The sequence below is a fragment of the Mauremys mutica genome, unplaced genomic scaffold (genome assembly GCF_020497125.1).
Source record: "Mauremys mutica isolate MM-2020 ecotype Southern unplaced genomic scaffold, ASM2049712v1 000101F_np12_subseq_7647038:7791248_obj, whole genome shotgun sequence".
NCBI lineage: Eukaryota > Metazoa > Chordata > Testudines > Geoemydidae > Mauremys > Mauremys mutica.
The window spans coordinates 26,726-39,735 of record NW_025422846.1 but is presented as its reverse complement, the minus strand read 5'-3'; the positions used below and the strand labels follow the sequence as shown (position 1 = coordinate 39,735).

The following is a 13,010-nucleotide window of genomic DNA, read 5'->3' as shown; positions in this document are numbered from 1 at the left end:
CTTTTTGTGCCAAGGTCAGTAATAAAAAGATTAAATAAGATTGGTCCCAAAACTGATCCCTGAGGAACTCCACTAGTAACCTCTTTCCAGCCTGACAGGTCACCTTTCAGTACGACCCATTGTAGTCTCCCCTTTAACCAGTTCCTTATCCACCTTTCAGTTTTCATATTGATCCCCATCTTTTCCAATTTAACTAATAATTCCCCATGTGGAACTGTATCAAATGCCTTAATGAAATCGAGGTAAATTAGATCCACTGCGTTTCCTTTGTCTAAAAAATCTGTTTCCTTCTCAAAGAAGGAGATCAGGTTGGTTTGGCATGATCTACCTTTTGTAAAACCATGTTGTATTTTGTCCCAATTACCATTGACCTCAATGTCCTTAACTACTTTCTCCTTCAAATTTTTTTCCAAGACCTTACATACTACAGATGTCCAACCAACAGGCCTATAGTTACTCAGATCACGTTTTTTCCCTTTCTTAAAAATAGGAACTATGTTAGCAATTCTCCAGTCGTACGGTACAACCCCTGATTTTACTGATTCATTAAAAATTCTTATAGAAATTACCTGAGTTGTGAAAGTGCCATTCGTGAATCCATAGTTAAGGATGAACTGGATTTTCCACACATCTTTTAGAGCACTTACTCCTGGAGCATAGTATTTATTTTCTGAGAATGCATAAATAAATCAGTTTTGTCTGAATCAAAATTAATTAAAATGGGCTCCTTAAGCAAGTTAGCATCCTATTCAAACAATTTTTTTGTCCTGAATGATCTCTGTAATGGAATAATGCAGACCCTTCACGCTTCTCACATAGTTAAAACTCACTGAAATCTTGTCCAGGCTACATTTAAAGAATAAAAAAAAAAATTAAAAATTCCCCAATTACTTTTTGTAACTAAAAGTTTCTCATTCAGCAAATAGTAGATAATGGTCTACAGAAAATCCACAAAGAACAGCCCTCTTTCAAAATGATGGAGAACAATGAGACATGACACAGACTGAAACCACTTGGTGACCATCTTGAGAGGAGCATCTCTCCTGGAGTGTTCTCTTCTACCTCCTGGCAGCATAGGAGGCCACCATTTTGAGTGCGACTTGGTATCTCTCATTGAGAACAATGGGAGATGAAGGCCATTTTGAATGAGGGTAAATTCTTCAGTTTCTCTGAAGATTTAATGCGCTAAACCCTGGCAAATTTTGTTATGAAAAATAATGGCAAAAAATGACCATTAATCCTAAATATGTCTCCACAAAAGCTACCTGTTGAACCAGATCTATTCAAGAGAGAGCAGAAAGGGAGGAGAAAACGGGGTGCACAAGGAAATATGCAGGATCCAGGCAGTTGAGAGAACTAGGTGGCATGTTTGTACACAGAGTTTGGAGGACAGGAAAAACTTAAAGGAGAAGGTGTGTGTACATTCTTACTGCTTGGCAGGTCTAAGCATACTGGTGAATCTGGTCATAAAAGTTAACATTTAAAATAAAAAGTTTTTTGCTTCATATTTTCAAATCATTAAAATTATCACATCGTAACATTGTTGGAATTTGTGTAGTGCCCATGTAAGAACCATTTTTAAAAGGAAATTTGCAAACAAAAATTGTTTAAAATGGAATTAAGGTTGAGTACTAAAGCTTTTTTAAAAAAAAAAAAAAATCAGGGATGCTGTAATTATCTCAAAAGAAAGTGTTACAAACCCAGGAAATTCGGACTGAAGGTTAAACCTGAAAGAAATCAAGGCACCTTAAGATATAAAAATGTACAGTTGCAGTACCTAAACAATCTTATTTCTGTCCTGTAGAGACGTGAGAAGAAAATTCTGTCTTTAAACATTTAATTCAGACGACAAGTGCTAAAATGCCATAATCTGAATCATATTTTTGTATGGTGTCACTACAGGGAAGAATTATGGTTATTTGTGCATTTCCTTAGCTTGACATGTTTTGATATTTCAGATCTAACCCTAGCTCTGAATTTTTGGGTTTGTAATTCTTGACTTTGTACCGTCTGTAACTGTGACTTTATAAATATCTATTAATCTCCCTCTAAAATATTTCTTTTGTATATAATGTTGTATTCTAGCCTGAGATGTCAAAATAGAATTTAGTGGACTCTATCAATGCATATCCAAGTTTTGCATGTTGTATATATTCAGGGTATAAATTTTTTTGCAGTTGGTGTATTGCATTTTTTAAATTTTACCTAAAAACTAACCCAGTTGCCTACCAACTGGAATTCCCTGATTGTAGGAAATTCTATCCAATTTTAAACAAAAAAGGGAATTTTGTGATTTTGCATTTTGATTGGTGGCACTTTGTAATTTTGGAAGTTCTTCATTAAGTGTCTTGAACAAAATGTTGCTTAGAAATATTGTGAATACTGTTTGTTTTAAAGACCTCTTAGAAAAGGTTGTTAATGTAACTTATCTCTAAAGTTTTGTTAAGAAGGTCCTTGGTGTGGTATTGAAACTCAGGAGACCACAGTGTATACATTTCTGAAATATATTTTGATTTTAAAATTTCATTTTTATTAGATGCACCTTTGACCAAGCCTGTTACATTTTCACAATCTGCTGAAAGGCATATACTGCAAGATCAGAATCTTCCTGAACAAACAGAATCTACAGTAAGTATGAGTGACAAGTACAGGTTAATTTTTAGCTTCTGGAACTAACCTTTTGAATATACAGCCAAATGGTAAAAGAATTTTTTTTTTAAATGTTATAATTGTTGATAAACTTCAACTGACCAAGTTAACTTCCCCCTTTGCTTTAACTGGTGACCTATATCAATTTAATTTTTAAAATTAAACCTGAGCTGCTTTTCTACGCTGTTGTTCTGAATTTTGAGTGCTAACATTCTGCATTTTTTGTCACCAGTACTTCACATGAAGTGGTAGCACAGAGGTCTTCTAACTTCAAACAGGCGTGAAAATTAAAATCAGAAACTGAACGTTCTGTGAAATGAGTTAAATGCTACCTACACTCAAACGACTCTCCTTTGCCTTCTGAAGTTATATTGCTAGGAACAATCCCTCTTTCCTTTCCATTGCAACCAACTACATTTCACCAATCCTTGCCCCATACAAAATTGTAGACATGTTAAAGGTGACCTGCAATGAAGAAAAAATTGATTACTGTGTAAATTAGGATTATGACTATCCTTTGATGTATAAGGATCTTGAGAAGATATTTTCCAAAAGGTGTTTTTCTTAAAAGTACAAAGAATATGAAGGTTTTACTGTTAGAGGAGGTCTTACATGATTGAGAAATGTGGGTTGGGAGCTTTTTGCCATCCAAGTGATTTTAGTTAAAGGGGTTAACAAAAACAGGTAAAATAAAAATCATTTTTTAATGTCTCAAATACGCTAAGTGAAATATGATGACAAATTTCCAGTTGTCCATTGTCTGTCAGGGTAGACTATGGGTAAAATTTCCAAGAACACCTAACTCACATTTTCAAAATGATTTAGTGATTTAGGCACTTAGAAGTCTTTTGAAAATGGGACATAGGCTCCCAAGATACTTAAGCACTTCGGAAGCTTTTGCCCAAGGCTTGTATTTTTAATGTGGAAAAAAATAAAACAAACCAAAAAACTCAGCCTTACAGGCTTTCTTCATATCATTAAGAAGCTCAAAAAAAGAAAAGGCAAGAAACATTGCGCACAGCCCAGTGTATTTCTTTGCAGGTCCCCATTAAGAGCTCCTCCACATTATAATAGAAGTGGCCTTGACTTCAACCACAAGATAGAAAGTTGATTAAATAAATTGAAAACATGTGAGAGTATTAAAATGTCCAAAAAAACGTCCAAACCTGTAGGATGGAAGACTAAATTCTCAGCCTATGTAATAAACTGTCCTAACTATGCTAGAGATTTAGTATGATCTTGTGCTAGTGGTGACCAAATCATGCAGCTACTTAACTGGTTAGTCAATTCCACTTTAATTCTATTCATTATTGCAGTCATTACTAATATGCTATATCAGGGGTGGCAAACTTCTTGGACTGAGGGCCACATCAGGGTTGTGAAACTGTATGGCGGGCCGGGTCGGGAAAGCTGTGCCTCCCCAAACAGCCTGGCCCCCGCCCCCTATGCACCCCAACTGCCCCCTTCAGAACCTCCAGCCCCCCCGCTCTTTGTCCCCTGACCGCCCCGGGACCCGACCCTCTATCCAGCCCCCCCCGCTCCCTGTCCCCTGACTGCACCCCAGAACCTCCTGCCCCTTATCCAACACACACACCCCCAATGCCACTCAGAGTGGCAGGAGCTTGCAGCTGCACAGCCCAGCTGTAGCTAGCCGCGCAGCCCAGAGCACTGGTGGCACGGCGAGTTGAGGCTCCAGAGGAGGGGGACACCGGGGGAGGGGTCAGGAGCTCGGGGGCCAAGCAGGATGGTCCTGTGGGACGGATGTGGCCCGTGGGTCGTAGTTTGCCCTCCTCTGTGTTAGATGGCTGCTGTGCTGAGATAGCGGAATATGAAAGATGATAAGGGAAAGGAACAATCTGAATGCAAATTTAATAGTGACATGAATTAATTTTGTTGGTAACGTTTTTGTAACAGGCCTCATATTAATATGTATGTTTGAAGTCCTAATGTTTTAAATACAACTTCCTTCTCTTTCCTCCTTGAATGTTGCCATTTTGGGGACACCCATTTGCCCTCAGCAGCTCACAAACCCCATGATCACATTAATCATTGAGCTGTCATCTGAGCTCCTGCTACTGACTGTTTCCCGCTTCCCATACTCTGCTGGGAAGCAACAATGTAGCATCTTCAATAAAAATACTATAACTTTAAATCAATTTAGCACTGTATAAGTACAGAGGGTATAGAAAGTGGTATGTTTGCCTCTGTTAGATATGCAATAGAAGTGTCAGCTGGAGGCAAACCTGAAGTCCCCCAAACTACTCTTGGAAAGATCAGAATAGCTATTTTTTACTTTTATAAAAAGCAAGAAATTGTGGATTTTGACAAAAATAAAGTAGAAATGTATCTTCATGGACAATGAATAGGGCCCTACTAAATCCATGACCGTGAAAAACACATCACGGACCATGAAACCTGGTCTTCCCTGTGAAATGTGGTCTTCTGTGTACTTTTACCTTACACCAGTGGTTCTCAACCAGGAGTACACGTACCTCTGGGAATATGCAGAGGTCTTCCAAGGGGTACATCAACTCATCTAGATATTTGCCTAGTTTTGCAAGAGGCTACATAAAAAGCACTAGCGAAGTCAGTACAGACTAAAATTTCAATGGCTTATTTATATTGCTCTACATAGTATATACTGAAATGTAAGTACAATATTTATATTCCAATTGATTTATTTTCTAATTGTATGGTAAAAATGAGTCAGCAATTTTTCAGTAATAGTGTCCTGTGACACTTTTTTTTGTATTTTGTCTGATTTTTGTAAACAAGTAGTTTTTAAGTGAGGTGAAACTTGGGGTACGCATCAGATCAGAGTCCTGAGAGGGGTACAGGAGTCTGGAAAGATTGAGAACCCTATACTGTACAGACTTTATGGGGGGAGACCACCATTTCTCAAACTGGGGGTCCCAACCCAAAAGGATGTTGTGAGGGGGGGGGGGTTGCAAGGTTATTGTAGGGGATCACAGTAGTGCCATCCTTACTTCTGTGCTGCCTTCAGAGTTGGGTGGCCAGAGAGCAGAGGCTGCTGGCCAGACATCCAGCTCTAAGGGCAGTGCCCCACAAGCAGCAGCACAGAAGTAAGGGTGGCAATACTATACCCTGTCATCCTTCCTTCTGAGCTGCTGCTGGCAGCAGTGCTGCCATCAGAGCTGGGCTCCAGGTCAGCAGCTGCCGCTCTTTGTCCACCCAACTCTGAAGGCAGCGCCACCATGAGCAGCAGCGCAGAAGTAAGGCAGGCAGTACCGCGAGCCCCCTACAATAACCTTGTGACACCACCCACACATGCACACAATCACCTTTTGGGTAAGGACCCCTACAGTTTTACCATTGTGAAGTTTCAGATTTACATATCTGAAATCATGAAATGACAATTTTTAAAATCCTGTGACTGTGAAATTGACCAAAATGGACCATGAATTTAGTAGGGCCCTAATCACTAAATGAAAAAGTGAACAAACTTTAAAAGCTTTCCAGGTCATCTTTAATGCATCAGAACTTGCATTATTTTGCCAGCATTCCAGAATGGAAATAATGATTTTAACAGTAATTCATGTATTAACTATCAGCTCTTGTTACCATGAGTCTATCATACTTTTACATTGAGTCTTCTGTAGCCTCCGGCCCCAGTGCTTGCCCGGCTCTGCCTGCTTGCCCGGTGCTCCAGCCAGGGAGTGGGGTCAAGGCACCAGGGCTTGCCCCTGCTCTGGTGCCCACAAGCCCCCACGCCCTGGCCTCATTCCCCAACAGAAGCCCTAGGTGAGCGAAGCGGGGCAAGCCCCCACACCTAACCCTGCTCTCTGGCAGAAGCGCCGGGCGGAGCGGATTGGGGGATGGTGGCACCCCAATTGGCTGGGCCCCTTAGGCATGACCCAGTGGTAATCCACCACTGGGAGGGGCAGGCAAGCGAGTGTGCGGCTTGGCGACAGAGGAGCTCCTCAAAAAAGGTAGGCCTGCCTCCTCAGGGAGCCAGGCCTGGCGTGGGGCTGTGGGACGAGAACAGGTGCTGGGACTCATGCATGCTGGAGAGCTGCATCTCCTCCCGGAGCTGGGTGCGCATCCAGGGCCCCAGGGGGACCCTGGCCAGAACCTCCATCACCCTACGCAAGGCCTGCTGGAAGGGATAGGGGGAGGTGGGCCCCCCACCCTCCTGTCATTGCCCGCCCACCCAAGTGTCCCATCCTGACTACACCACTGGTAGGAAGTGTAAAATTTTCCAATTCTGCTTATGGTATCTCCTTCCAAAAATGTTTGCTTTTATCTTGAATCTCAGACATTCTTTAACAAATTATTTTGAGGTATGCTACAGACATTTAAAATACAATATTTCATATTAACAGGGCTTGAAAACAGCTGGATGTGTAAAGCTTGGTAAGTGATTGATTTTAGTTCTTGAATATAAATGAAACTTTCAAACTAACAACTTGCCTTGTTACTAGTCTGTGAATTACCTTGAAGTAATGGTGGGAGGCCAAAAGGAGTTAGTTACCCTGTTTGCACTAGCTACTGAATTGATCTAGCTGCAGGGGATGTGCATTGCATAGTCACCAAACATCTTAAATTCTTTATCCTTTTTTAAATCTACCATAGTTTTTGTAGCCTATAGCCTGTTGCACTTCGTCACAATAATAGTTAGGTTTACAACAACCTGACTTAAAAATTATTCCTACCCAATTGTAGCTGTTATACTAATGTACAAACGAAGTCTTATCTTTTCACCTTCATTTCCAAACTACTCTTTTACTTCTGTATGTACTATATAAATATTGAGTTAATTTTCATTTTATTTTACAGTATGAGCTAATTTTCACAAACACTAACCTCATTAATGAAGCTCCAAAATAAATTGGTGTAAGCCTGAAGTATTTCAAATGAATTCTGTTCTGTTGCTCAGAAGCACCAAATACAAGCTGAAAGGAAAGCATGAATATAGCTACTTATATGAATGTATTACAGATACTGTGAATTTAAATAATATTTTACATAGTTACCTTTGACACTAGTTGGTTAGAAGATAAAAACGGAAAGGAATTTTTAAATCTTCTTTACTTCATATTGAAATAAGTGAAACTTTAATATGTGGATTTCTCTAAGTTTGGCCAGTGAAGACCAATGGTATTAGTTCAGCTGCTGAAACTTTACTATAAATACTTTCAGTTCTCAGTGCTGCAGTGCCTGGGTTACAAGCACTTCAGGGAAGTGTTAAAAGAAAAAACTGTTTCTACTGGAATAAAAACATTTCTGTTAGTCATGGATTTTATAAAGGCTGTTTTCTACAGAGGGTAAAATTTGAATCAAGTTTGACTTGAAAGCATCATTTTGAAATTAAGAATACCACAAAAAGTGCTTGCCTAACATATTTATATTAAAATCTCTTGTTTTCCAGATAATCTTGAAATGGGCAACAAAACACCAGCTGATCCTATACCTCAGATTCCTCTTTCCAGTTCCTCTGATATAAGAGGTCAAATTACAGAAATTCCAGTAGAAATCACAGATATTGGTAATTGCCGTTCATTCAAAACTGACCCTTTTATGTATTTGTTTAAATTGAGTACATAAATATATAAATGTTTACTCATTCAGTGTATACATTCCATTTAGTAGCACTTTTAAAAAGTAGCATCCTTTAAAACATGGAAGTTAAATTCTATTGAGGAAAATAGAAAGAAGCATAAACTCTGGAAAATCAAGTGTAAAAATATAATTAGGAAGCCAAAAGAGAATTTGAAGAACAGCTAGCCAAAGACTCAAAGTAATTGCAAGAAGTGTTTTAAGTGCATCAGAAGCAGGAAGCCTGCTAAATAATCAGTGCGGCCAATGGATAATTAAGATGCTAAAGGAGCACTCAAAGATAACGCCATTGCGGAGAAACTAAATGAATTCTTTGCATCGGTCTTCACGGCTGATGATGTGAGGGCTATTCTCTTTAGGTGACAAATCTGAGGAACTGCCCCAGATTGGGGTGTCTGTAGAGGAGGCTTTGGAACAAATTGATAAACTAAACCATAATAAGTCACCAGGGCCAGATGGTATTTACCCAAAAGTTCTGAAGAAACTCAAATGTGAAATTGCAGAACTAACAACTGTGGTATGTAAACTGTCATAAATCAGCTTCTGTAGTAGATGGCTGGAGGATAGCTAATGTGACACCAATTTTTAAAAAGGGCGCCAGAGGCGATCCCAGCAATTACAGCCTTACTTCAGCACCGGGCAAATTGGTTGAAACTATAATAAAGAACAGAATTATCAGACACATAGAAGAACATGATTTGTTGGGGAGGAGTCAACATTGCTTTTGTAAAGGAAATCATGCCTCACCGATCTACTAGAATTCGGAGGGAGTCAACAAGCATGTGGACAAGAGGGATCCAGTGGACATAATGTACTTAAACTTTTCAGAAAGCCTTTGACAAGGTCCCTCACCAAAGGCTCTTAAGCAAAGTAAGCTGTCATGGGATAAGAGGGAAGGTTCTCTCATGGACTGGTAACTGGTTAAAAGATACGAAACAAAGGGTAGGAATAAATGGTCAGTTTTCATAATGGAGAGATGTAAATAGAGGAGTCCCGCCAAGGATATGTAATGGGACTTGTGCTGTTCAACACATTCATAAATGATCTGGGAAAAGGGTTGAACAGTGGGGTGGCAAAACTTGCAGATGATACAAAATTACTTAAATAGTTAAGTCCAAAGCAGACTGAGAAGAGTTACAAAGGGATCTCACCAAACTGAGTGACTGGGCAACAAAATGGCAGATGAAATTCAATGTTGATAAATGCAAAGTAATGCACATTGGAAAACATAATACCAACTATACATATAAAATGTTGGGGTCTAAATTAGCTCTTACCACTCAAGAAAGAGATCTTGGAGTTATTGTGGATAGTTCTCTTAAAAAACATCCACTCAGTGTGCAGCGACAGTCAAAACAGCTAACAGAATATTGGGAATAATTAAGAAAGGGATAGATAATAAGACAGAAAATACTATATTGCCTCTATATAAATCCATGGTACACCCACATCTTCAATACTGCGTGCAGATATGGTCGCCCCATCTCAAAAAAAAATTGGAATTGGAAAAGGTTCAGGGTATGGAATAGCTTCCATATGAGGAGAGATTAATAAGACTGGGACTGGAACTTTTCAGCTTAGAAAAGAGGCACTAAGAGGGGATATTGAAGAGGTCTATAAAATCATAATAGGTATGGAGAAAATAAATAAGGAAGTGTTATTTATTCCTTCACATAACACAAGAACTAGGCATCGCCAAATGAAATTAATAGGCAGCAAGTTTAACACAAACATGAGGAAGTATTTCTTCACACAACGCACAGTAAACCTGTGGAACAATTAGCCAGAGGATGTTGTGAAGGCCAAGACTATAATAGGGTTCAAAAAAGAACTAGATAAATTAATGGAGGATAGGTCCATCAATGGCTATTAGCCAGGATGGGCAGAGACGGTGTCCCTAGCATTTGTTTGCCGGAAGCTGGGAATGGGCGACAGGGAATCGATCATTTGATAATTACCTGTTCTGTTAATTCCCTCTGAAGCACCTGGCATTGGCCACTGTTGGAAGACAGGATACTGGTCTATATGGACCTATGGTCTAACCCAGTACGGCTGTTCTTATATTCTTTAGGAGCATAAAACTCTAAAAGTACACACACAAACAGATTTGGTATTAAGCTATTATGGGTTATTTTCCAAATATTACTAAAATGCAAAAGCACTTTAACAGTATTAGCTACATCTGCAACAGAAGGGTTTGCCAGCCTAGCTATACTAGGCACTAGACCTCGCTTAAAGATTTTGACAATTAGTGCTGTAAATTTTAATCTCTTAGTTGCAATAAAGTAGAGTAGCTACTGTAAATATGAATTTCTTAGTATATTCCTTTCAGAAATTGAGCATACTGTAATGTACTTTTATTTGAATTTCCTTTTTGAAACTGTCCATGTATTGTCATATTTTACTCATACAATTATTTGGGTTTTGAATTATGTAATCGATCCTCACTTGCGTGTTTATAGAGTCTGCAAAATTATGCTTTAATGATTACAACACATTTTCACTGTATAGTTATGAAAACCTGAGGAAATAAACAATTTTCCAAAATCATTGTATTTGGGGGAATAAAATAAGCAAATTATAAAAGACTGTAATTTGGCGTTGTGGATTAAGTACCTTCCAAATTTGAGTTTAAATAGTGAAATATAAAAGTATCTGGTTCATGTTTGTCGTTATTACAAGCATCTTGTGTTTATAACTCTTGTATTGAGACTACATGAAGTTTTGTAAATCCCTGAAAATAGGAATATCTTAAGTGGGAGATGCTGAAACAGCTTTAACAATAGCAATTCTTCTCAATGCTAATATTTCTGAATTTGCTTTTTTCAAAGTTGACAGAATTTAAATGTTTTCTGTTTTTAGGTTTTGGTAACCGTTGTGGAAAGCCAAGAGGACCAAGAGAGCCACCCTCAGAATGGACATGATGAAAAAGAAAATGGTCACTCTGGAAAAGTCAAGTGCCACTGAAAACTAAATAAATAGTATTCCACTCTTTTCTTTTTGGGGACTAACACACAACAGTGTAGTTATAACTACAGAATGGTACACTTTTTACTTTACATCCCACATAAAACCTTAAATATTATTCACAACAGTGGATTCCAGTATTACAACCTAACTTTTTGCTGGGGCCATCTACCTGCCTTATTACACCTAGAAGAAAGTATTACATATGGTTTATTTTTGACTTCCAAGTATTATTGCCTTAATGTCTTTTAACCCTGTTACACGCTGCTTGTAGACATTTGTTAATATAGTGATACTTTTGACAAATTGAGTTTATGGACTACTTTTTGCTAACTTTTGATTACCATGTATGCATTATTTTGTATATGTACAGGGCAAGTAGGAATATAATTTGATAAAGTTGCAATCATAAAATATTAACAGAAGATGTAAGAAATCTCTGCATGTTCTAAATTTGTGTGTATCTTATTTGTAAATTATTTGCCCTGAAATTTTAGAAAACAGTTTCTGATTTAAAAACAAAAAAATTCTGGACATACAGCCAGAATTGCAGGTTTGCAGAGATAAAGATTGTAATACGTTTTGTAAATTGTAAGCAAAAGGTTATTTTTATATTATATACTGTTGGTCAGACCTAATTTGTTCTGGTTTTCATCTAGTCATGGAGATTCAGTAAGTGCCTTGGAACAATATTGAATTCTCTTAGCCTATGTATGTTGCTTCAGTGTTTGAGTTCATCTGGGTTTAGAAATTTATAAAAACAAAAAAAATGTATCTGACCTGCCAGTAAAATAGAACTCATTCTAAGTAACCAACATTCGTTAGTTTTCATTTTAATATTTCATAAGTTTCAATTTATAGAGATGAATTTCCTAAACTTCCTACATAACTGGTTTAATGCTACAGTATAATATGGTGTGTATTTCTACTTTTGTACAAACATTTCAGGACACACTGGTAAAGGGACTATTTGAGAGCCATTATTTTCCATTGTGCTGGTAAAAATAGTATTTTGATCATTCAGCAAGTGTGTGTATGTGTGAAAGCAACTTATCATACGAAGATTCACATAGAGCCCTTGCAGCTACACTGTATCTTGGCAGCATACCATGCCAAGGATTAATCCTTATAAGGATTCTCTACTTATAAACTTTGTTTCTGTAATAATGATAGACTCTTTAAATTAAAGAAAGTACCTCAAAATTTCATTGAGTGTTTTTACTTATAAGGAACGTGTATATTATTCAAAAGTGAACTAGAGTACATTGGGGTGGGCCAGGTCATATTCAGCTGTTTAAGTTAGTAGTTCTTCAGTGCTCATTACTGTAAAAATGAAACTGAACCTAATGGATGCTAAAATATATATATTTTCTGTCAACTTTCTTAGAGATTCTGCCTAATTACAATGCAAAAAAACAGTAGAAATGAGCTTAGTAGTAAAACATATGAAGATTTTTTTATAACCTGTTTTTATTACTGAAACCTTCATACATGAGTATCTGCTGTTCTGGACACTAGTCATGGATTTGACAGTGTCTTTTCTACCACAGTGGGGGGCAGTTTAGTCATTTTTTCCTCCATTTCTCTGATTTCAGGCTCACTGCTGTCCACAACAGAAAGCTTTAGACAGTGAGAAGTTAATCTAGCAGACTGCTAGGAACTTCTGTAGAATTGGTGGTGGTTCACGTAGTTGCAGTCAGGTGTGTGTCACCCAGCACACGGAAGCCAGGGAATTTTGCTTAGCAGTATCTGTTTGGGTGGTGCTCTGGCCCTTCCCCTCACTATTAAAGGGCAGTACCCCCCACCTCCCTTAGTTC

The 13,010-nt window shown here is 38.1% G+C and overlaps 1 protein-coding gene across 1 annotated transcript in view; it reads left to right on the top strand.

Moving 5' to 3' along the window:
* The window catches only part of LOC123356965 (tyrosine-protein phosphatase non-receptor type 12-like), a 98,727-nt gene extending 86,328 nt beyond the window's left edge, over positions 1–12,399 (top strand). Inside the window, exons 14-17 of the mRNA XM_045000219.1 lie at positions 2,537–2,628; positions 6,993–7,023; positions 8,039–8,155; positions 11,089–12,399. Of these exons, the coding sequence (XP_044856154.1) occupies positions 2,537–2,628; positions 6,993–7,023; positions 8,039–8,155; positions 11,089–11,150 (302 nt within the window). The 3' untranslated portion in view covers positions 11,151–12,399. The remainder of the gene's footprint in view (positions 1–2,536; positions 2,629–6,992; positions 7,024–8,038; positions 8,156–11,088) is intronic.
* The last annotated feature ends 611 nt before the right edge of the window (positions 12,400–13,010 follow it).